The following is a 24,620-nucleotide window of genomic DNA, read 5'->3' as shown; positions in this document are numbered from 1 at the left end:
TGAGGTTGTTTCCATGTCTTGGCTATTGCAAATGAACATTGGAGTGCATGTGTCTTTGCGAGTGGTGGTTTTCTCTGAATAGATGCCCAGGAGTGGGATTGCTGGATCAAATGGTAGTTCTATGGTTAGTTTTCTGAGGAATCTCCATACTGCTTTTCACAGTGGCTGCACCAATTTACAATCCCACCAACACCGTACTAGGGTTCCTTTTTCTCCACACCCTCTCCAACACTTATTGTTTGTAGACTTTTGGATGCTGGCCATTCTGGCTGGTGTAAGGTGCTACCTCATAGTGGTTTTTATTTGCATCTCTCTAATAATGAGTGATGTTGAACATCTTGTCATGTCTTTTTTGGCATCCGTATGTCTTCTTTGGAGAATTGTCTGTTTAGATCTTCTGCCCAATTTTAGATGGGGTTGTTTGTTTTTTTGGTATGGAGCTGCAGAAGATGTTTATAAATATTGGAGATTAATCCCTTGTCAGTTGATTCATTTGCAAGCCCTTGCTGTTCTTATGCCCATCCTGAATAATCCCAGAGGCATCATTCCTTGGCAAACCGGTGGTCATGATTTATACTCCTATTTTATCTTCAAGACTCTGTTCAAATGATGCCTTCTTGGTAAAGATTTCCCTGACCTATTCCATAGAGATAGTCACGTCCTCTGTCCTCTTTTTAAATTTTTATTATTTATTTATTTTGGTCTTTTTAGGGCCACACCCAAGGCATATGGAGGTTCCCAGACTAGGAATTGAATTGGAGCTGTAGCCACTGACCTATACCACAGCTCCAGCAGCAAGGATTGAAGCCCCGTCTGTGACCTACACCACAGCTCATGGCAACACCGGATCCTTAACCCACTGAGCGCGGCCAGGGATCAAACCTGTGTCCACACAGATACTAGTCAGATTCATTTCCACTGCGCCATGGCAGGAACTCCTCCACTCCCTCTGTACTTTGTTGAAAGATATATTTTCTACACTTGCTTTCCTAGTAGACTGCACTCCTTGCGGACAAAGGTTCCCGTGTCTTTCTCTCAAAAACTCTAGTACTAACACAACACCTGGTGCATAAAAGATGTTTAGTAAACACTCATTACACTGAACAGATACACAAGATGAAAAATATCCCCACGGGCCTCCTCTGGAGGTGGGTGGGCTGCAGTGGGGTGGGTGAAGGGAGAAGTTCCTAAAATCTGTCTTAGAGTTTCCCGAGGAACACATGAGCAGGTTTTTTGTTTGTTTGTTTGGTTTTGATTAGTCCTATTCAAAGACTGAAGTGAAATGCTTATGAGCATTTATGACAAACCACATACGATCCTAAATTCTCTGCATGTATGCTATTTAGCTTTTGCAACAACCCTAGGAGATGGATATATAGATGTCTTATAAATGTGCCATCTGAGGTTCACAAAGGTGCGCCAACTTGTCCAAGGTCAAACGGTGTAGACATGTGAGCCGGACGCCAGAGCTCAGCTTCCCTGCTGTGCTGCTCTGCTTTCTTCCTAGGTGTCCACCGCAATTCCCGCCATCACTAACCCTCTGTTCTTGAGTTCGGTTCTCCAAGGAGCTGGCCCCTCCCTCCACTAACTGGACAGTGTGAAGGGTTAAGGTGTTAAGTCTTTCTTCTCCCTTAAGACTTTTTAATGCAACCAGAGAAGAGTGAGCTTGGTGAAGGCAATCAGGCAAGGCTGGCCAAGGACAGCAGGCCGACACTCCTGCCTGGCCTTCCGAGAGCCTTGCAAGTCTTCTCCAGCTTTTATTTTTCCTCTGATAGTTCCTTAGTTTTATAGCTTCCCTTCAGTCTGTCTTATAATTCTTAAGGAATCAATGGAGAAGATATTCCAAGATGGACTTTTTTTTTTAATAAGGAATAATAACACAAACCCATCAAAAACTGTCAACAGTGGTCCTTCTGGTGTCGGCAGCTTATACCCACACAGACACTGTTTCTGTTTTTGTTTTTTTCCCAAGGACTTAGAAAAATTTAAGTGTTGACACTGCAGATGATAAATTTTGCAAAGAAAACCGTGTGTCCATAATTCTGAGTTAATGACAATGCTCAGGCTTTGATGTTGATACAAATGAGGCTGAGTGAAGAAAAAGCCACATTCATGGGCTCTTCCGGGGTCTGGCCTGTAAAGAGGAGCTCGAGAGACATCACACAAGTTAGCCGGGGTGGGACAAGCAGGGTTCTATCTACCAGGCACGAAATAACTCTTGGAGCAATTTAAAGAACATACATATTCACCACATTTATGCATTTAAATATGTAATCTAGCTATTTCGTCCACATCTAATTAAAGAGTAAATGTGAGCTATGGGTTAGGGCTCAGGGCACCCTTGTGTTCGGCTCTTTGGAAAAAGCGGGCTACTGCCAAGGCAGCCTCGCCCCTCAAACACTGCAGGCTGTGCTACCGTTTCATGGGAGTCAAGTTCCTCTCTAGCCTTGTCTGCAAAACGAGGAAGCTCAGTCTCCCTCCAGTTTGTGACGGTCATGTTTTCTTTTCCTGGCTCCTGAATTCAGAACAGTCCTGAACTCGAATCTCAGCACGGCAAAGTTACTTTAACTGTCCGAGTTTCAGGGCTGTCCTCTGTGAACAGGATATGAACATGTGAAAAAGTACATCACACATTTTTTTTTTTTATCAAGAAAATGTTCAAACATACAGAAAACAAAAAAACGCATTTCGAGCATCCATCTGCTCACCACTTCAATTCAGTAACTTACGATTCCGCCACATTTGCTTTTGTCTGTTTGCTTTCTTTACTGAACCATTTTTGAGCGAATTATAGATATCAGGACACTTGATCCCTAAGTACTTCAGCATGCATCCCCCCCCCCCCAGTTAAGGCGATCCTGTATTTAACTGGAGTCTCATGATCGTACTTTGCAAAATCATTAATTCTCTGACATCAACTAATACCCAGTCTACCTTCAGATTTCTTCTCCCTTTGTCCCCAAATTTTCTTTCTTTCATGCATTTCTGCAAACCAGGCTTCACTGAAGAACCAGGCATCAAAGCTGGTTCTCACACATCTGTCTCTCAAATCTTTTTAAAACAAATAATTTTTTGAAGTGTAACATATATACAGAAAAACGCACAAATCAAAAACAGTATGGCTTGAAGCATTTTCACCCAGTGAAGTGATCCACAAAAGCTCTACCCAGATCTAGAAACAGAGGATGCTACACCTCGGAAGCCCTTCTGCTTACAACCCGCCAACAGTCAACACTACCCTGACTTTCCGTACCACAGACTGCTTTCACCTGTTTTGAAGATTATATACATGGAATCAAGTAACAGCTATTCTTTCATGTCCTGCTTTTGCCACTCGTTCTGTTTCTGAGATTTGTTTCTCAAGTTGTCACATGCAGCAGTAGTTTTTCTGCGTTGTTTCCATTCTCCATCAGTCTATTCCAGGGTAGGAATACACCATAGTCCATTTTTTCTCATGTCAGTGAGCCTCTGGCTCATTTCCAGTTGCGGCTATTACAAAGAGTGCTGCCATGCACATTCTTGCATATGACTTTTTAGGGTGTGAATCCAGGAATGGAACTGCTGGGTCACGGGGCATGTGTGGGTTCAGCTCTAGCTGATACGCTGGCAATTCTATCAATGAATCCCACAGCAGTATATGATGGAAGTAGTTTGTGTTACGTCATCATCAACACTTGTAAGTTTTCTTTTTTTGTTTGTTTGGTTTTTTGCTATTTCTTGGGCCGCTCCCGCGGCATATGGAGGTTCCCAGGCTAGGGGTCGAATCGGAGCTGTAGCCGTCGGCCTACACCAGAGCCACAGCAACACGGGATCCGAGCCGTGTCTGCAACCTACACCACAGCTCACGGCAACGCCAGATCGTTAACCCACTGAGCAAGGGCAGGGACCGAACCCGCAACCTCATGGTTCCTAGTCGGATTCGTTAACCACTGCGCCACGACAGGAACTCCATCACTTGTAAGTTTTCTCACAACAGTCTCATGGACCTGTGGTGTATGTCACTGTGACTTTACCTTTCACTTCTCTGAAAAGTGATGACACACCGAATGTCTTTTCCTACGACCACTGGCCATTTGGACGTCCTCCTTTTGGAAGAGTGTATTCAACACTTTTAACCATTTTTCTACTGCATCATTTCTCTTTTTCTTACTGAGTGGCAGAAGGTCTTTATATAGTCTCAGTGTGAGTTTTCTGTCAGTTAGATGCACTGCCAGTATCTTTACCCACCGTGTGACACACTTTTGCACTCAATTAATGATGTATTTTGACGAAAAGACATTCTTTTTAATGGAGTCCAAGTTATCTAATTTTTTCCCGTAAATTTAGTGCCTTCTGCACTCTACTTAAGAAATACCAACCACTGCAAAGCCATGAAGATGTTTGTTATTTTCTACAAGTGTCATTCTTTTATCTTCGTGTGTAAATCTACAATTCATTTGTAACTGATTTAGTGAATGGTGTGAGCCCGAGGGCAAGACAATTCGTTTTCCATATCCAATTACTCTATCACAACTTATGAGAGAGAGCATCCATCCCAAGCCGCTTTATAGCACCATCTTTGTTACGTATCAAGTGTCCTTCTATTGTCTAGGTCTTCAATCTGTCTTGGCTCTTCTTGGCCAAGTGCATTTCCATCTAAAGTTTATAATCATTTTCACAATTTCCACAACAACCTGCTAGCTTCAGGACTGCACTGAATCTATATATCAATTGAGAGACAAGTGACATCTTTGAGATAATGAGTTTTCCCATCCATGAACATAATCTATTGCTCTGTACATGTGAGTCATCTTTCATTTTTTTCTAGTAATGTTTGTTGTTTTGTTTTCTGTGCTAAGTGCTTACATATCTTTCATCAGATTTATTTCCGGGCAGTTGCTATTTTTTTTTTTTTTTGATGCTGTAATACACATCGTCTTAAAAATTTTTTCCTAATTATTTGTTGTTGGTGTGGTATAAGTTATATTGGTTTTTGGAATATTTATATTGTGTCCGGAGAACTGAACACAGTTATCAATTCACACAGAAAACTCTGTAGTTTATCTACGGATTATTTTGTATTTTCTATGTATTTAATCATGTTATCTGCAAATAATGATATTTCTATTTCTTCTACTCTAATCCTAGTATCTATTCTTCTCTTTTCTTTCATCCCTTCTTTCTTCCTCTTTTTAAAATCACAGCCAGGACCAAGATTTCCAACACAACATTGAACAGGAGTCATGTTTCACAAGAAGAATGTTGTCAATATTTCACCATTAACTATGATGTTTCTTTTAGGGTTTTTTTTCTGATTTTTTTAAAAGTGTTATTGAAGTATAGTGATTTACAAAGTTGTGATAAGTTCTGCTGTACAAATAAGTGATTCAGTTGCACATACACACATATCCATTCTTTTTCAGATTCTTTTCCCATATAGATTATCACAGAGTATTGGCACATACACACATATCCATTCTTTTTCAGATTCTTTTCCCATATAGATTATCACAGAGTATTGGGTAGAACTGTGCTGCAGAGCAGATTCAATCATTTCATATCCTACAGTGTGCATATGCCAATTCCAAACCCCTAATCCATCCCTCCCCTACCTGTCCCCTTTGGTAACCACGAGTTTATTTTCAAAGTCTATGAGTCTGTTTCTGCTCTGCAAGTAAGTTCACTTGTATCCACTTTTTAGATTCCACATATTTTCACAGAACCAGAAGAAAAAAATTTTAAATTTGTATGGAAACACAAAAGACCACAAATAGCCAAAGGAATACTGAGAAAGAAAAATGGAGCTGGAGGAATCAGGCTCCCCCTGACTTCAGACTATACTACAAAGCTACAAGTCAGCAAAACAGTATGGCACTGGCACAAAAAATAGACATACAGATCACTGGAACAGGTTGGAATCTCCAGAAATAAACCCATGCACCTATGGTCAACTAATCTGTGACAAAGGAAGCAAGACTAGACAATGGAAAAAAGACAGTCTCTTCCATAAGGGGTGCTGGAAAACTGGACAGCTACATGTAAAAGAATGAAATTAGAATGCTTCCTAATACCATACACAAAAATAAACTCAAAATAGATTAAAGACCTAAATGTAAGATCGGATACTATAAAACCCTTAAAGGTAAACAGGCTGAACACAACACTCTCTGACATAAACTGCGGTAATATCTTTTCAGAGCCGCCCTCCTAGAGTATTGAAAATAAAAACAAAAATAAACAAATAGGACTTAATTGAACTTAGAAGTTTTTGCACAGCAAAGGAAATCCTTTCGGTTTTTTAAGTTCCATTTTATTCCTAATATTTTAAATACATTAAAATTGTGAATTAGTTTTGAATTTCATTAAATCCTTTTTTTGGATCTATGAAGATGAAACACCTTTTCTCATTGTTATTGTTATTTTTGAAGTTAGAAAAGTACTTCTTGTTCATGGTGTAGTCACATGCCTGTCAGCAGAGACTCCCAATCCTTTCAGTTTGTGTCCCCATATCCTTCACGTTCTTAGAGTGCCGTAATTTAGTCAGCACGGGGAATGAGAGAAGGATGGGGGATCACAGAGAGCACAGCACTTCCGCTCCCATGCCATGAAATCCCAAGATTCAATCACAAGGCTCCACTTGAGCTCCAGGGAATTCAGAAAGTGCAGACCACATCTGTCCTTATCCAATTTCTCTCCAGTCCTTTGGTTATCTGAAATGCATTCTCTGCGAGATTACTTAAGAAGGACCCATGAAAACCATGATGCCTGACTGCCCCAATGCTTGTAATAGTTTTTCTTTAGTCATTACTCTTTTCTTTTTCAGGCCACACCTGCAGCACATGGAGGTTCCCAGGCTAAGGGTCAAATTGGAGCTACAGCTGCCAGCCACAGCCACACGGGTTCCGAGCCAATCCTTAATTCACTGAGCGAGGCCAGGGATCATACCTGCAACCTCATGGTCCCTAGTCGGATTTGTTTCTACTGCGGCACAACGGGAAGTCCTTTAGTCATTACTCTTGAATATATGAATGTCTCTGGTTCATATTTTATAAAATCTCTGCTCCACAGTTTTTGTTTTTGTTTTAATTATTAAACTGTATTCTGGCTTTGGTGTCAAAAATATGCTACAAATCTGATTTTCTTTTCCATTGTGTCTGATTGAATGCTTAAGAATTTCTTTCCTTTAAAATACAAAATAGTTTTATTAGAATACTTAATTTTAAACCTGTAGCATCTATTTTTCCAGGCCTTCAGTTGTATTACAAATCATCTTTTATTTCATAAAAAAGTTTCGTTCCTATTAGTTTTGTTTTATTCCATTGCTTTATTTTCTTTTTCAGAGATTCTCATTGTATTAGAACTTCGACTGACTTCTATATCTATCATTTCTCTTAAATCTTTTTTACATCCAGATTAGTTTCTTACTGATTTAAAAAACTCCTTTCCTTTTTCCATTTATCAATTACATTTATCTGCTCTTGAATCCCATCTTGGTGACTATCCATGAATGTATTTTTGCTTTTTATTTTTTTCCTTTTAGGGCCGCACCCACGACATATGGAAGTTCCCGAGTTAGGGGAAGAATTGGAGCTGTAGCTGCTGGCCTATACCATAGCTGCAGCCACACGGGATCAGAGCCTTGTCTGCAACCTACACCACAGCTCAACGGCAATGCCAGACTTAACCCACTGAATGAGGGAAGGGATCGAACCCGCGTCCCCACGGATACTAGTTGGATTCATTTTCACTGCACCACAAAGGGAACTCCCATGAAGTTATTTTTGTGTAAAACAGTAATAGTTATTTTGCTCATGACTCTATTCCCAGCAGGCTTTGTTAGGTACAGTAAATTTTTAAAAATAAAATTTTTAATATTAGAAAAAATTTAGATTTACATAAAAGTTGGGAAGATAGGGAAGTTCCTGTCGTGGCTCAGCAGAAACAAATCCGACTAGTATCCATGAGGATGCGGGTTCAATCCCTGGCCTTGCTCAGTGGGTTAAGGATCTGGCATTGCAGTGAGCTGTGGCGTAGGGGGGCAGCGGTAGCTATGATTTGACCCTTGGCCTGGGAACTTCCATATGCCATGGGTGAGGCCTTAAAAAGAAAAAAAAAAGTTGGGAAGATAGTACAGAACGATCTCATCCCTCATGTCCAGCCTCCCCTATTATTAACATCCTACGTTAATATATTACATTTGCCATAATCAATCACTATTGACGCATTATTATTAACTACAGCCAATACATTACAAGAGTCCCTTCACTCTTACCTAGGTCTTTTTTCTGTTTTAGGATACCATCCAGGACGCCTCACTGCATTTAGTTGCCATGTACCATTATGCTCCTTTTGGCCGTGACAGTATCTGACTCGTCTTGTTTTTGATGACATTGACTGTTAAGGACTATTCACAGATTTCTCAGCATAAACCTCAATGTCTGAATTTTTTCTCATTAGAATGGGGTGATAGGTTTTTGAGATAAAGTTCGCAGACACAAACTGCTATTTTCATTACATCATGTCAAAGACACACACTACCGACATAACTTATGACTTAACCTTCATCACCAGGCTGAGGGAGTGTGTGCATATTTTTCCACTATAAAGTTATCATTCCCTGCCCTCCCCTTTTCAGACAGTTTTTATTGTTGCTGTGTTTGTCTTTGGCCACAGTGAGTAGGAGTCTGATGTGGGATCGCAGTTCCCAGACCAGGGGTTGAACCTAGGCTGCAGCGGTGAAAGTGCTGAGTCCTAACCACTAGACCACCGGGGAGCTCCCTCATACAGTGTTCTTTTGAAAGAAGTCATTATGCAAAGCCCACACTTAAGGAGTCATGAGTTATGCTCTACTTGCCAGACGGCAGAAATCTACATAAATTACTTAGAATTCTTCTGCATGGATGATTTATCCCCTCCCCATTTATCTATTTATTCAATCATTTATATCAGTATGAACTCATGGATATTTATTTCATACCCTGGTTATAATCCAATGCTAATTTTTTATTTTGTGGCTCTAATTGTTTTCGCTTTGGCCATTAGGAGCTCTTGGACAGTTGGCTTCTATGTCCCCTTGGCATATCCTCATAATTGTAGTGTTTGCTGCTCTTGTTTTTCTGTTTTTTATTTTTGAGCACTTCCTTTCTGGTACAAGCTATCTCATGCCCCAGTCCTAGAATCAACCCATTTCTCCAGGATTTCTTACTTTTTTTTTTTTTAATTTTTGGCTACCCTGAAGCATATGGAGCTCTTGGGCCAGGGATCAGATCTGAGCCTCAGTCACAGCCCAAGCGACAACACCGGGGCTGGGGAATGAACCAGAGTCCCAGCATTCCCAAGATGCCACCAGTCCCATTGTGCCACAGCCTCTTCAGATCTCTGGGGGTTTTTTGTTTGTTTGTTTTTGTTTTTGTTTTGTGGGTAACAGGGCTTGTTTTTTCCTATCGTTGACTTTTGAAAGTTCTTTGTTTATTCTGTATACAAATCCTCTATCATCAGATGGGTGCTTTGCAAAAAGTTTCTCCCAGTCTGTGATCTGTCTTTTCATTTACCTAACAGCACCCTTTGCAGAGCAGAAGTTTGTAATTTTAATAATGTTAACCTGATCAGTCTTTTTCTTTCACGGATCATGCTTTTCTATCAAAAAACTTATCCATCCTCAAACCTGAGTCATGTAAAATTTTCTCTCATGTCTTCTTCTAGAAGTTTCATAGTTTTATATTTTACACTTAAATCCATGAGCCACTTTGAATTAAATGTAGCATAAGACATAAGATTTGTGTCTAGGTTCAGCTTTCTACCTAGAACCATCCAGTTGTCCCAGCACCATGTGTTGAAAAGACGTCTTTCTTCACTGAATTGCCTTTGCGTCTTTGTCAAAAAACAGTTGATTATATTTGAATGGGTCCATCTACTTCTTGGCTATGTATTCTGTTCCATTTGTCTATATGTCAATTATCCCATGAATACCATTCTGTCCTGATTACTGTAGCTTTTTAGTAAGCCTTGAAATTGGATAGTGTTAAGTCTTCCAAGGTTGTTCTTCTCCAGTATTGGCAGTCTTTATTTTGAAATGATTTATCTCTAATTTGTTTCTTGAGTTCTTTGACCTTCCTTTCAAATCCTAATTTTCTCTAATCATCTAATTTCTGAGTTTTTACAATTCAGATTATGTTGTTCTTTTAGAGTTTGTAAGATCTTGGGTAGCCAGTAGTGAACTATTTTCTATTATAGTTGTCATCTGTCTTGTGGGTACCTCTTTCTTACATGCTCTCATTGTTTCCATGGAGATTATTATGTTTCTCATTATTTTTCCTATAAAAAACTTTGTATGAGTTTCAATCATAATCCTCTGTGTTGCTTATTTCTTAAACGAAAGAAATTTGTTTTATGAGGGAGGGGTGGGAAGTGATAGCTTTTTTAGCTTTAAGAGTCTAGAGAGCTCATTCTTGGGGGGGTTTGTTTTATTTGTTTGCTCATTTTGGTTTTTTGGAAAACTAACGAAAAACACGGCCTTGTATTTTCTAAGATCTGACTCTTTTGGTGATTTCTAACATTTTCATCGAGAAGTTCTTTTTGTAGCTCCCGCTGTGGCACAACAGAGAGCTGGGACGTGGGTCTGATCCCTAGCCAGGCATAGAGTGTTACGGATCAGGCACTGCCGCAGCTGAGGCTTACATTGTGACTGCATCTCAGATCTGATCCCTGGCCCGGGAGCTCCATGTCAGGGGGCAGCCAAAAATGGGGGGAAACAAGTTCTCTTTACGTTTCTACTACTGTTCTTGCTCTGATTGACTACTCCCAAAAGATTCTTATCAATGCTAGTCCTTTCTTTGGAAAAGAGCCGTGTTTTTGCTGGTCTGAGGAATTTATAAGACCTAGAATACTCCAAGTACCATCAGTCATTACCACATCATGATTCCTTTGTACTTACCATGAATTAGATCTAATGAAACTCCCTTCTAATTTGACAGCTTTTCTGTGTTTTCCAATGAGTACGCACTGGTGATTTAAGCAATTTCCTGTTCTCAAGGCCTTCTCTCTGCTTTCTCCCACAGAGATGAGACAGCACAAGAGTCATAACCATCAGCTGTTTTTCCCCACCTGCTTATATTGGGAAGGCAAGTATTTACTGGGATATTTTCTCAACCAGTGTTTATTGCAGATGCTGTCTGTGTGGTTTTGGTTTTACTATCCTACTTGTTCAGCAGGTTTTCATTGGAGAGGTAGGGATTTCCAAATATGAAACCAACCTTACCTTCCTTGATTAAGCCAAAGTGGGTTGTAATATATGCTTTTTAGGTATTGCCAAGTTCACTTTGTTAATATTTTAGAGGAAATTCATATAAATATTCATGAAATATGTTGGTTTATATTTTCTCTTGAAATGCTCTTGGTGGATTTGCTATAAAAGGTCATACTGTCCAAATGACGGAAGTCCATTTTCTTTTTAATAGAATGAGTTAATGTTAAATGCACATATTTTTTTTTGAAGTTTATATTACAGATCATTTTATACTTGAAAATATAAACGAAGGTACTCCTAGTTATACTTAGGAGTGATATTTCTACTTATGTCTACCAGGTTATTTATGGGTGAACACTGTCTCAATATGTCATATATACAAAGTGAGGTATACACATTTAAAATTTTTTAAGTTTTATTGAATTACAGTTGATTTACAATGTTGTCCTAATTTCTGTTGTACAACAAAGTGATTCGGTTATATATATACATATAGACACACACGCAAATCCATTTTTTTTTCAGATTCTTAAAATTTATACTGTTTCTTTTCCCTTTTTTTTTTTTTTTTTTTGGCTTTTTAGGGCCACACTGGGGGCATATGGAGGTTCTCAGGCTAGGGGTCGAATCGGAGCTGTAGCTGCTGGCCTACACCACAGCCACAGTGATGCAGGATCCAAGCCAAGTCTGCAACCTACTCCACAGCTCACGGCAACGCCAGATCCTTAACCCACTGAGTGAGGCCAGGGATCAAACCCGAAACCTCATGGATCCTAGTCGGATTCGTTTCTGCTGTGCCACGACGGGAACTCCTATACTATTTATTTCTTAAAACTTTGGCAGAATATACTGGTAAAGCCATCCAAGTCTAGATTGGTCTTGGCTAAATATTTTAATTAAAGGTTTAATTTCTTTATAGATAGAAGACTATACGTAGTTTCTACTCCTGTTTCCATTTTGAATTCCACTTAATCTTTAAAATCATTGAAATAAAGTTCTTCAAAATATGCTCTTACTACCACCTTCATCTTCGTAAAATCCATAGTTACATCCTTCTTTTTATCCTTTACATCAGAAATTTACATTTTTGTTTGTTTGTTTTCTACCCAGTCCTGCAGGATTTTATGATTTTAGTTGTTTCGAGAATGAAAGTTTGGTTTCGTAGAGTTTTTCTATGTCATGTCTTTCTGGTATTATTGATTTCCTTTCTTCTACTTAGTTATTCTTTTTCTAGCTTCTTATGATGGGTTTTTTAATCAAGATTTTAGCCCTACTTTACTTATATACTATACATAAGTTGAATAATATAGCTTAAAGCTATACATTTTTCTCTGCGTGTGGCTTAGGCTGCAATCCACACTTTGTGACATACTGTATGTTAATTGACATTCTGAAAATATATCCTCCAATTTCCACCATGATATGTTCTCTGACATAGAGGTTATTTAAAAGAATACCACTCAATTTCCCAATATTTTGAAAATTTCTACTTCATGTTTTCTTATTGATTTCTATGACATGTCTGCTGTGGTCAGAGAACTTTTTCCTTACAATTTTAATCCTGTGACATTTGTTGAGACCTGCTTTCTAGAAGAGTATTTGGTAAAAGTTCCAGATGCTCTGGAAAGGAATATTTATTCTACACCTGTTGGCTGCAGATTCTCTTTGTACCTATTAGGTCAGGTTTGCAAACTGTGTCATTAAAATATACTGTATTGTTACTAAATCTGCTTGTTCTATCAATGATAAGAACCACATCTTAAATAATTATGAAATTGTCTTTTTAGTTCCATCAATATTTGCTTTCTGTATTTTCAAGGTATGTTTTTAATATACACTATATGTAAGACATATAGGCATACTATATATAAGACATACCAATGTATATACTTAAGAGTAAATTCAAATACAGATTTTCTGTACCTTCCTGGTGTATTTACTCCTTTATCATCATGACATAGTCTCCTTTATCGCCATTAATATTTCTTGTTTTAAAGTCTATTTTATCTGTATTAATATAGCCACCCTAATTTTCCATTGGTTAGTGTGTTCTCTTTGTCTCATCCTTTGGTCCCTTTCCTTTCCCTTTATCCATTACTTGAATTAATAATTTTTCTTTTGGCTACCCCCAGGGAATGTGGAAGTTCCCCAGGCCAGGGATCAAAACTTACACCAGAGCAGTGACCCAAGCCACAGCAGAAATAATGCCAGATCTTTTCACTGCTAGGCCACCAGGGAACTCCTTAATCATTCTGGTATCATTCTGTGTCATCTCTCCATCTTTTAGGTATGTTTTTATACCTAAACCTACTCTGTTCTAAAAAAAATGTCTTCCAGATTACAACATGCATCTTTGATTTAACAAGGCAATAAACATTAGCGCTATTATCACTTTCTGGATCATGCAAAGATCTTAGAACACTTAAACTCTATTAACCTTCTTAAGTTTCGTGCTACTGTTTGCATCTTAAGCTTCTCTTAATGGAGAACAGGCAAGTCCCACCTCCTTTATAACACTGATTTTTGTAGAGACCAAGGCAGTTATGTCGTAGAATGCCCCACCTACAGGATTCATTTGTTTCCTCCCGGTTTTATTTAACTTGTTCCTCTATCCTGTTCACTTCCTGGGAACCAGAGTGAGCCCTAGCTAAGTTAGATTTAGAGTAAGCATATTTAGCAACCATATTCCATAGGCAATGCTTTGAAATTTCTATTTTGTCCCATCGGGGACATGACAATTCTCATCTCATAATGTGACATGGATTGAATGAGATGGCCCATGACATGATGACTAAGGTGGCATCTGACACACACCTGGGAAAGCGAAGAGCGTCTCAGCCTCAGCACTATTAACATTTTGGGGAATGTTAATAAGCTCCTTGTGGGAGCTGTCCTGTACACTGCAGGATGTAGAGCAGCGTTCCTGACTTCTAATCATTACACGCTATTAGCATCGAGCAGTTGTGACCACCAGAAATGTCTCCAGACATTGCCAAGTGTCCTCGGGGAGAGGGGGGTAACTGGGCCCAGTTCAGAACCACAGGGATAGAACCAAAGCCTAAGCATTTGATACATATTCTACATGCAGGTTTTTTTGATTGTTTATACCAGCCTTTGAGCTTACCAGTTAAAGGGATGGAGCCTAACTCCTCACCTCCAAGCACGCATAGCCCTGGAGAGAGACAATCAGGCAGCTAGGGAATTAAAGCACAGCGTAAATGCTATGCTACGGACAATCGTGAGTTGTCACGCGAGAAGGGTCTGCTGACTCAACTGGAGGAGGGGGTGCTTGCAGGGAGAAATAGAGAATTCCAAGTGGAGACACCTCCAGCGACGAATTCTCTCCCTTTTCCCTGTAAGCTTCAAGAGATTAAACCAGCGATGGCCATTCCAAATGAAAACGGCCATCACAGACGGGACCTAACCTCCGGCCTCTTTTTCAGAGTATGATCCACAAAGATGAATCTACTCCCATATAAGAAACACAGGTAAAGTAAGCCAGTGGCAAGAGCCAGAGATGATGGTATTATCATCGGCATCGACCCTTCCGATGTTAATGGCAAATACATCGTCTTTTCCCAGCTAGGCTCTGTCTGGGGCAGCGTGGACAACCAACACCAGATAAACCCTCGCCAGGATCACATCACACACACGCCCCGCCACGGAAAGGCCTGAAAGGAGGGAGCCTACGTGGCTGTGCACGTGGGTTCCACTTCCCTTCTTCTTCCTGACCAAGGACTCCTTCAGCTCACTTGCAGTAAAAATCAAGAGGCTTGGGGGGCAAAAAAAAAAAGAGAGAGAGAGACTTGGCTGGCTTTTCCCTACGCCTGTTTCCTCTCCTTCCGGGGCATGGAGCGCGACTGCTTTCCTAGCATCCCCTGCGGTTTACTGTGGCCACATGACAGGGGTCTAGCCCAGAGTGTGTGAGAGGAGAAGGAATGTGTGGCCCCCTCAGGTCTTTCCCGTGAAAACCTCCCACGTGCAGTCCTTCCCTCCACTGGTCTGACGCAGACAAAACACTGGTCCCTTGAGAGCCAAGACCAACACTTGCATTTGGAGTGGATAAGCAATGAGCGCCTGCTGTACAGCACAGGGAACCAAGGCGAACCACTTGTGATGGAACATGATGGAGGATAAGGTGGAAAGAAAAAAAAAATGAATGCATATAAATGTATAACTGGGTCACTTTGCTGTGCAGCAGAAATCGACAGAACATTGTAAATCAAGAAGAAAATTTTTTAAAAAATTGCTTATAAAATTTCAAAATAAATAAATAAAGATGGCAGAGCTGCGGAATGGAAGGAACACATGTCTTGGTCTCCCCTTGGAGAAGAGAGGCCGAGCAACCAGGATGCCCTTACTGGGTTTTAGAAGAGCAAGAGGTAAACGTCCATCCTGTTAAACTCTGAGATTTGAGGGTTTATCGAGTCCAGCAGCCAGCAATAGCCTCCAAATACACCACATGAGAGACCCAGCCCGGGTTACCCTATAATTATAATCCTCTCGGTGCCCCTGACATGCAAGGTACTTCAGCCATGTTCACCAAGCCAAAGAAAAGTGCCTTTTGCCAGACTATTCCACCCGTATCCCCCGGAGTTAAACGGGCAAGTGAGAGGCTATTTGCAGGGCCATTGCTAAAGATCACACTTCATCTAATGGCCACAGCTGAGAAATATGAAAGGACGTGGGCTTTGCTGTCAGACAAATGGGGCTTTGTCTTGGCCTCCCGCCCCCGCCCCACCCCCGACAATTCTTTGGCTTCATCTCCCTCGGCCTCTCTTTCTTCATCTGCAAAACGAGGGTAATCACACCTCACAGGGATTTTAAGGGGGGAACATAACAGAGAGCATCGAATAAACTGGTATGGCTCCCAGGCTATCCAAGGCACTCAATTAGTTCCTTCCCAGCAACCATGAAATTAATGAATTGGGAATTTATTTGCACTTCGAATCAGAAGACTAAGCAAGAAGGGGGCTCATCACAAAGGGCTTTGTATTTATTCTTCCACGTCAATGTTGAGTATTTCACACAAAAGAGGCAGATTCAACAAATGCTTTTTTTTGGCCCCCCCTTGGTCTAAATAAGGAAGGGAAGTAAAATGTTAAGAAACCGAAAAAGTATCAACAGAGGCAACCCTCATTATTTTTACAACCAGTTTTCCCTCTGAGAAATAATACATGTCATATTTTCAAACCAACAACAGCAGAAGAGATGCTGACCTTTGCCCCGGAAGGGGAGCAATAAGGGAGACAGTTCACACCACAGAGCGGGGAGTAGAGGGTTTTGCTGGGTGATGGCCCCTGCCCCCTTCCCACCTCCCGAGATGGAATGAGCCCAAGGAAAAAGACGGCAGATCCTAAAGCTAATGAGGTGGTGGCAGGCCCCACAGCGTACCCGAGGCCCTCTCTGGAGATGAGATGTGGCCACAGGACAGGTGACGAGGGGAAGGTCCTGCTAGGTCAGCTGGAGGAGCAGAGGGCTGGTGCCGCCCCATCCCCCGAACGCAGGCGAAAGACGGAAATGTCAGGTCAGCCAGGACACTGCAGGGAGCAGGGAAAGAGCTGCCCACCAGCATGACTAAGTGCTCTTGGGGACAATCCCCTCTCAAAGGGCAGAAAGTAAATATCCAGATGTTAGGAGCTGCCAGCTGTGATTAACCGAGGAAAGGTGAAGCTGCCCACTTGGCCATCTGAGCAGCCTCCCTCATCAAAGGGACCCAAGAGTTTTCTGCAAAAGCATGAATCCGCAAAACAAATGGAGGCTCCATGGGTGCCCAGCCCCATCCCCGCCCCTTCTGCTCTCTCCCTCCGACAGAGTCGACAGAGTGGGAACAGTGGCCTATTTTTAAACCCCTGGAAATGCATTCTCTCCTGAAATATGTGGGTTTCCTGACACAGGCTGATGCTCACTCAGAGGAGATGCAGGCACACCGAAGGCCTCGCCCACCCGCCTGTCCCTCTCCCAGGAGGATGGGACAGAGGGGGTGCCCAGAGGAGAAGGCCAGAGGAGGGAGCCTGCCCCTCCGGGCACAGGAGGCGCGAGTATTTGATCCTGGTTTCCCCTATAAGGATAACCAGCCGGGGTCCTCCTACCCCCACGAAAGGGAAGCCTGAGGCTTGGGCAGGAACAGCTCCCAAGAGAGAACTCCATGCTGGGAAGCAGAAAAACAAGCCCCACATGCCAATTCTAGCATCTTTTAAAGAAAAGACGTTGAAGTGGATCTCGGTGTCTCTTGAATAGGCATCTAACGTGCTTTAAATATAATAACAAACATTTTATTAACCATCGGAGCCTTGTTTTTCTCTGAGCAAGGTCATGGTGGAGCCAACTGACAAACAAACGCGGTTTTTCACAAAAGGAGGGTGCGCTGTACTTACAGTCGCTCCAGCTGCTTCAGATCCTGGAAGGCGCCTCTCTCGATGACGCTGACCTGGTTGTCTTCCAGATGCCTGGAAGCACAGAAGCAGCAATGGTCAAGGGCACGCGGGGCTCGAGGACCCTCGTGCTAGGCTTCAGGCCATGCAGGCATGGTCATTCAACCCCTCCCTTGACCCTCTAGGGGCCCCGCCGGCCAGGATCAGTCTGGGGGGACAAGATAACTCACATCCCAGCTTGGTGTCACGGTAACCAGGGCTTCGCCGCCTGCACACTTCTACCTGACAGATTGGTTTCCATGCCTCTATTTTAAGAATGTTCTCAGCAAATCCTCCCCCCCCACCCCCCCACCACACACAAGCACTGCAGGATGTTGCACAGAAAAAAGAAGAGGTAAAAGCTGCTTCTTATAAAAGCCACACATATACTCAGCATCTCTTCCCTCAGAGCTCCCTCCTCCAAGGATGCAAAAATACTTCACTGCAAAGGGCCTTCTCTGCTCCCTCTGTCTCTAGGTCACCCCGTAGAAAGGCTGAAGCCATTGGCAGATGACGGCCTGTGCCAGCAACTCCACTTGCCCAGGCCCTGGCTGCTGCCAACATGAAGGTGGCCGTCACAAAAGCTAGGTCTCCTCAGCCACAGGCTCTGCTGACCTCCAAAGTCCTCCAAGCAGATGATTAAAAGTTTGAGTCATGCATGTGACATATCCTCAGAATGGAGCATACAATGAAACATTTGTTCCCCTAAGTTTAAAAAAAAAAAAAAAAAAAAAAAAAGGCAGCTTAAAATGGATTAGCTGAACAGTAGGAAAGAGAAGAGAGGTGGCAGAGTTTCCATCCAGGACTGCCCCTGGCGGCTAAAGGGAACTTAGCGGGGATGTGGTTGTGACTGCAGGATGTTTCTTTGGAAGGAGGAGTTTAGAAAGGGGTGTGGGTCCCTCTGGATCATGCAGGGGGAGAGGTACCCTGAGCAGCATGCGAAGGAAAAGCACAAGGAAGGAAGAACAGCCTTGAGAAAGCTCGGCCCTCACTTCAGAGTGACTCCTTGCACGCCAGCCCCCCACCTCTGAGAGGTTTCATAGCCCCCTGCACCTCCCAGGCTTCCCCCTCAGGCCCCTGTGTTTATTTTCAAGTCCGTCTTCCTCAGCCTGCCTAAGGTCCAAGACGGTACAAGCTTCTGTTCCTCATCCAGTCCCAGCCCTCACACAGGGGCCTAGCATGGCAGCCACTTCATAAAGACTCAGTGGAAGAAGAAAACACTCTTAAAGAGGCCCTTGGGCCACAGCACCCCCGGTCTGGGACACAGGAAGTTTCTGACCTAAGATGCTCAGAGTGATGGGGATATTTTGTTTGGGCTCAATGATATTTCATATTTTTTGTGTATCTGTGGCAAGCAATAAAAAATCGGGATATTATACACACACACACACACACACACACACGTATATACACCCCACAAAAGAAACTCCTTTAGGAAAGTCAGCGCTCCTATCTCTAAGTATCAACCACTGGCCAGAGTCCTCATCCACTCTGCTTCCCACGTTGATGTGCCTTCTGGCTCCTGTAGCCTAGCCCCGTAGAGTCTTCCCAGTTAACATATATGGGCACCAAAGAACCCCACCTGTTAGGAAATTCGGAGATTTGTCCTAGGAGAAATGACCTGCATGAAGTCACACAGCTAGCCGGGGTGGACTCTAACCCCCCGTCTGGTGTGCCTGTCCAGTTTGGTTGAGAACCCCTGCCTGCTTTCTCACTAGCGCATGGTGCAGTTGGCGGCTATCTGGTCAACCTCTCAGAGACTCAGTTTCCTCATGTGTAAAATCGCAAAACATGTCATAAGTCCTGGTGAGAATAAAAATGGAATGAAATTGGAGTTCCCGTCGTGACTCAGTGGTTAACGAATCTGACTGGGAACCATGAGGTTGCGGGTTCGATCCCTGGCCTTGCTCAGTGGGTTAAGGATCTGGCGTTGCCATGAGCTGTGGTGTAGGTCGCAGAGGCAGCTCGGATCCTGCATTGCTGTGGCTCTGGCGCAGGCCGGCGGCTACGGCTCTGATTGTACCCCTAGCCTGGAAACCTCCATATGCCACGGGTGTGGCCCTAGAAAAGGCAAAAAGACAATAAATAAAAATAAAATAAATAAAATAAAATAAAATAAAATAAAATAAAATAATAAAATAAAAAATAAAATAAAGTAAAATAAAAATGGAATGAAATCTACCAAGCCTCTAGCCCGGGATCTGGAGTACAGGCAGAGGCTTCGTGAATTCCTTCCCTTCTCTTCCTTTTCTGCCGCGCCACATGGCAAGAAGGGCCTTGCGGTGCTCAAAGACTCACACCAGCACAGCTTGCTAAACAGGGAACCCGTTCAATATGAGTGACTGCGGGTGTGTTCAGCTGGGTTTTTACTCTCAATCAATCAATCCATCACAGCGCTTGTTGTCACCACTTCCCAATGGCTACAAGTGGCAACACTAGGGTAGCTGGGTGTCACCTTCCCTCGGGGTTTCTGAAGAAGTCTAACTTCGACCTCCGGTGATGAATCACTTAGTTCTGTGCAAGGGAATTCAACACTATTAGCTGCTTTCAGAAAGGGGAACAGAGGAGATGAGACTCTATCTGTATTCGATACCTGCCCCTCCTCCGCCACGCTCAGGCCCTGCGAGGCGAACTTTCCAGCATCACCAAGAAGCTTCCCTGACTCTGGCTTCCTATTGGGTTCAGCCAAAGGGAGTCGCTGGCAGGAGATGCGAGAGTAGAACAATGTCATGACTGAGGTGGGGGATTTATCCCCAGCTCCCCCCGCCTGCCAGGTCACCTCCAGTGACCTCTGTTCTTCAACCTAAGAACACCCGTGGGAACAGGCAGGCCTCCCTTTGATGGGCTCAGGTTAACCCCTTGCTCCGCTGCTCCTTGAGGGAGCTAGTGGCCCCTGGGTTGTTAGCCCTGGGGAACTGTGCTGACTCGTCCCGATTTCTCTTAACCTCACCCACACCTCTGCAGACAAATCTTCATTTAGCTTTCCTTATTTGTTCTGCTGGGATCCTGACTCAGAGGGTAGCCAGGGCCTCTTCTGGATCTGCTGCTTAGACCTATCAGAGTCCAGCCTAGTACCTAGTCTTCAAAGGCTCAATACATAATCGACATTTGCAGAGTACATGAATCAATAAATGAACACGCTGTGAACCTCCCATCCAGACATCTAGGCTGTGATACAATTCAGGAGTTTGTGCTAAAAACATCACTGTCACTCGCGTTTTACTGATCAGATGTAAGAGGCCAGGGGATCCAAGAAAGGCTGGACACCCCAAAGAGCTGGCGATGGCTCGAATCGGTTCTGAGTTAGGGGGGCACAGACTGCGTTCATGTTCAGCTCTTTCGGCATTGTTAAGTTATTATTTATTTATTTTTAGGATTAACACTGGAGAGAAGCGGAAATTGCCCCCATGTGATGATGGGTGGAGTGGAGTTGAACTCTTTTATTAACCCCACTTGGGATAAAGCTGGTTCCCACATTGTGGGCAGAGCAGCGCTCTTGCGACACACTAAGAGAGGGAATATAATTGATACCATCGGAAGAGACCTCTTCCTAGTCCCACCCCTCGGAAGAAAGAATTGTTATGAGCAACGCTTCTCCTTGACTACACTTTATTTGGGGAAAACTGCCTTTGGAGAGAGCCCAGGTTCCCCGATCTCTTATTCCACCTGCTTTCCTCCATTCACCTGCACCGGAGGAGCAGTTCCGCCTGGAAATGGGTGGCCCGCTCAAATTCTTCCAGTCTACTGAGTCTTTTCTGGCCTCACGATTAATTGTAAATAAGAAACAGATACAGGGAACAGAGGAAATACAGGGAAAAGAGAGTTGTCTAGGTGACTCAGCTAAAAAGAGGAGAAGGCGGGGAAGCTAAGGTTTAATCGTTGGGCTATTTTATGGGCGTTCGTTAGAAAGCACTTCAGCTATCGCATGTAGCTGATTCTTTCACAGGAAGCAGAGGCCACTTGAATGGGATGCTCTTTGAGTTGCAAGGAAGATCAGGCTGTGAAGTGTGGGGAGGGGAGGGCTTTGGCGCTGCTTATCAAAGAAGGATGTAGCAATTAACTGAAAAGATAAACTGTAGTCTAAGGAATGTTCCAGACCATCCAGAGGATATGAATACGATCTTTGAGATTATTTTAAACTTTCTATTTGCAGAGAGCAGATATGGAAATTGGAATTTTTATTAGTCTTTCCGATGTAATGGTAAAAAAGCAAAGGGTTATTTTTGACTTTGTTAGAAACATGAAGCATTAGGTGAAATTTCTGACTTGTATGAAAGGAAATCTCTCACAGATGAAGAGAGAAGAAATAGCAGGGGAAAAAAAAAAGAGAGAAGTTAAATGTCTGTTCTTTTTTTTTTTTTTTTTTTGTCTTTTGTCCTTTTAAGGCCACTCCCGCGGCATATGGAGGTTCCCAGGCTAGGGGTCGAATCGGAGCTGCAGCTGCCAGCCTACACCACAGCCACAGCAACACCGGATCCTTAGCCCACTGAGCGAGGGCAGGGATCGAATCCGCAACCTCATGGTTCCTTTTCGGATTCGTTTCCACTGTGCCGACTGACGGGAACTCCCAAACGTCTGTTCTTTAAGCTGGTAAATGATCTGGAATCAGGAGTTTACTACCTATATCTCTTTAATAAAAATCACCCTACAACTGAGCCATGAAGTCCCCCCACCTTTATCCCAGTCTCAATTCTGATCCACATATACTTGTCCGAGCTGCCAGTCATTTGACAGACAGGTGATGGCTTGGGGCAAAAGCCTTGACAGAAGGTAGGGCTGCCCTCTGGGGATGGTGGGTGGGGAATGTTCTGGCCAAAGCCCAGAGAACACAGGCGGGACAGCATCTGCTAGCTGGAGGCCCACATTCGGATCCTAGCAGCCCAGCCCCGGTGCTCAAGGAAACTCAGGTCAGCCAGCTGCACATCGGTGCTGCATTTACAAACCGACCCAACTCTTAACCTTCCTGGTTTTCTAAACTTCCCACGACACGAATGGAGGAACTCCGTGGAGGCTGGCAGCTGTGTCGTCTCTTTCGGTTCCCTACTATGTGGCCTTGGACCATTTACCCTTATCTGTGCCTCTGTTCCCTCTGGGAAGAGAGGAGTTAATAGCTAGGGGGCAGAGCTTGGTCTGGGAAGGACACACAAACAGCAGTCATCACTCCCCTCACTAGCTCGCAATCAGGAAAACAGGGTGATACAAGCAATGCTCCACTGGTTTCAATGAGAATAAACAGACTGTTCATGAAAATGTCCATTATATGTGTAATTAGGAGGGTCAGGAGGACTTTTTTTTTTTTTTTTTTCTCTTTTGGCCATCTCCGTGGCATATGAAAGTCCCCAAGCCAGGGATCGAATCCAAGTTGGAGCTGTGACCTACGCTACAGTTGTGGCACTCCTTAACTCACTGTGCCGCAGGGGAGCTCCAGAAGGACATCTAACTACTTGTTACGCGTTAGCGTCAGACTGTACACCTTGAAGCTCTAATTCCCAACAGATCGGAATGTGACCTTATTTGGTGACAGGGTCTTCACTGAAGTAATGAAATAAAGACAAGGTCACTAGGGTGGGCCCTGATCCGCTCTGACTGGTGTCCTTATACAAAGGGGAAGCCCGGACACAGAGGCAGACAGACATGCAGAGGGGTGAGACAATGCGGAGAGGCCCAGAGACAAGGATCTAAAAACCTCCCTGAGGCTACCAGCAGCTAGTAAAGAGGCGGGGGCCAGGTCCTTCTCTCCCAGTCCTCAAAGGGAACCAGTCCTGCCAACACCTTGATTTTGGACTCCTGGTCTCCAGAAACGTTAGAAAATACATTTCTGTTGTTTAAGTCACCTAGTATATATAGCATGTGGTACTTTGTCAGAGGAGCCCTATTGCACAGATGAGAAAACTGAGGCCCAATGAGGTACACCGATTTGCCCAAGGTCCAAGTCCGGACAGGTGTTGGAGACCATGGAGCAGCAGACCTCTGCAGAAGGCAAGTATCTATGGACTCAGAGTTTCAAAGTACAGAGTCTCCTTCAGAGACAAGATGAAGGACTTATGCATTAACCATGTTATTCTATAAACGGCTGCATTATGTCCTAAGGATACCCCCCCTTTGATGTTACAAAGAAGATAATCTCGTCATTGACCTCCGTATGCCATGGGCGCAGCCCTGAAAAAGACACACACACACACACACAAACCCAAAACCAACTCATTGTATTAGAAAGAGCTATTAGTAAAAAAGAAAAAAAGAAAAAAAAAAAAAAAGGGGGTGGCTTTAGCTGGCAAGACTTTGGCTGCTCTCTAGCAAAGTTAGTTAGCCAGCCAAGATTCCAGAACACGACAAACAGCAAAGTCAGTGACTAGATTGCCCAGGTGGCCCTCCAGACCTGGAGCACCCTCATGGGTCAAAAGTCACCCTCTGAGCGATCTCCTTCTTCTGAGTAAAGAAGGAAGGAGGTACCACTGCCCCTCTCCTGTGTCTCTGAATGCCTGCGACCCTTCAGGGATGAGCATTTGGGCAGCTTCTTATCAGACTTAGGGATGGGAGAAAGTGTTCAATATTGAGCAATGAAACCTGATATCTCTTGCTCCCTTGTTGCCCCGAAGCCCATCTCAAATTTTGCTACCTGTCTGCACAGCTGCAGGTGTTCGGCAAGGGCCTTGACCCTGTCTGACTCTCTCCCTCCTCCCTCCCCCTCCTCTCCATTAAGCAACATGATAAATAACTTTTGTCCCGATTGCTCTCTTAATGCACAGGCTGGAGAAGAAATTAGAATTTCAGTGTAAGGGCGGCATGGGTAGGCAGCCTGACATTGCTGTCATCCTAAAAGCTGGGCGTATTGATTTATCGTGTACAGCCTTCTGTTTTCCCTGTCACTAGAACAGACTTCTTCCCTCGGTCGGCCCAGCCAGCAGCACAGAGACACAGAGTGAGATCGTGGGGAAACCTGGGGGTGCAAATGAAGGGCTTTCTGCTCCAGGAGGGCGAAT

General features: G+C 43.4%; 1 protein-coding gene across 3 annotated transcripts in view; it reads right to left on the bottom strand.

Moving 5' to 3' along the window:
• The window catches only part of SLIT3 (slit guidance ligand 3), a 669,892-nt gene that overhangs the window by 590,437 nt on the left and 54,835 nt on the right, over nt 1-24,620 (bottom strand). For all 3 annotated transcript variants that reach the window (XM_021076955.1, XM_021076953.1, XM_021076954.1), the window contains exon 3: nt 17,602-17,673. In XM_021076955.1, coding sequence (XP_020932614.1) covers nt 17,602-17,673 — 72 coding nt within the window. The remainder of the gene's footprint in view (nt 1-17,601; nt 17,674-24,620) is intronic.

This window comes from Sus scrofa, chromosome 16, assembly GCF_000003025.6.
Source record: "Sus scrofa isolate TJ Tabasco breed Duroc chromosome 16, Sscrofa11.1, whole genome shotgun sequence".
NCBI classification, from domain to species: Eukaryota; Metazoa; Chordata; class Mammalia; order Artiodactyla; family Suidae; genus Sus; species Sus scrofa.
The sequence above is the reverse complement of the archived record's forward strand: the minus strand, read 5'-3'. Positions and strand labels throughout refer to the sequence as shown.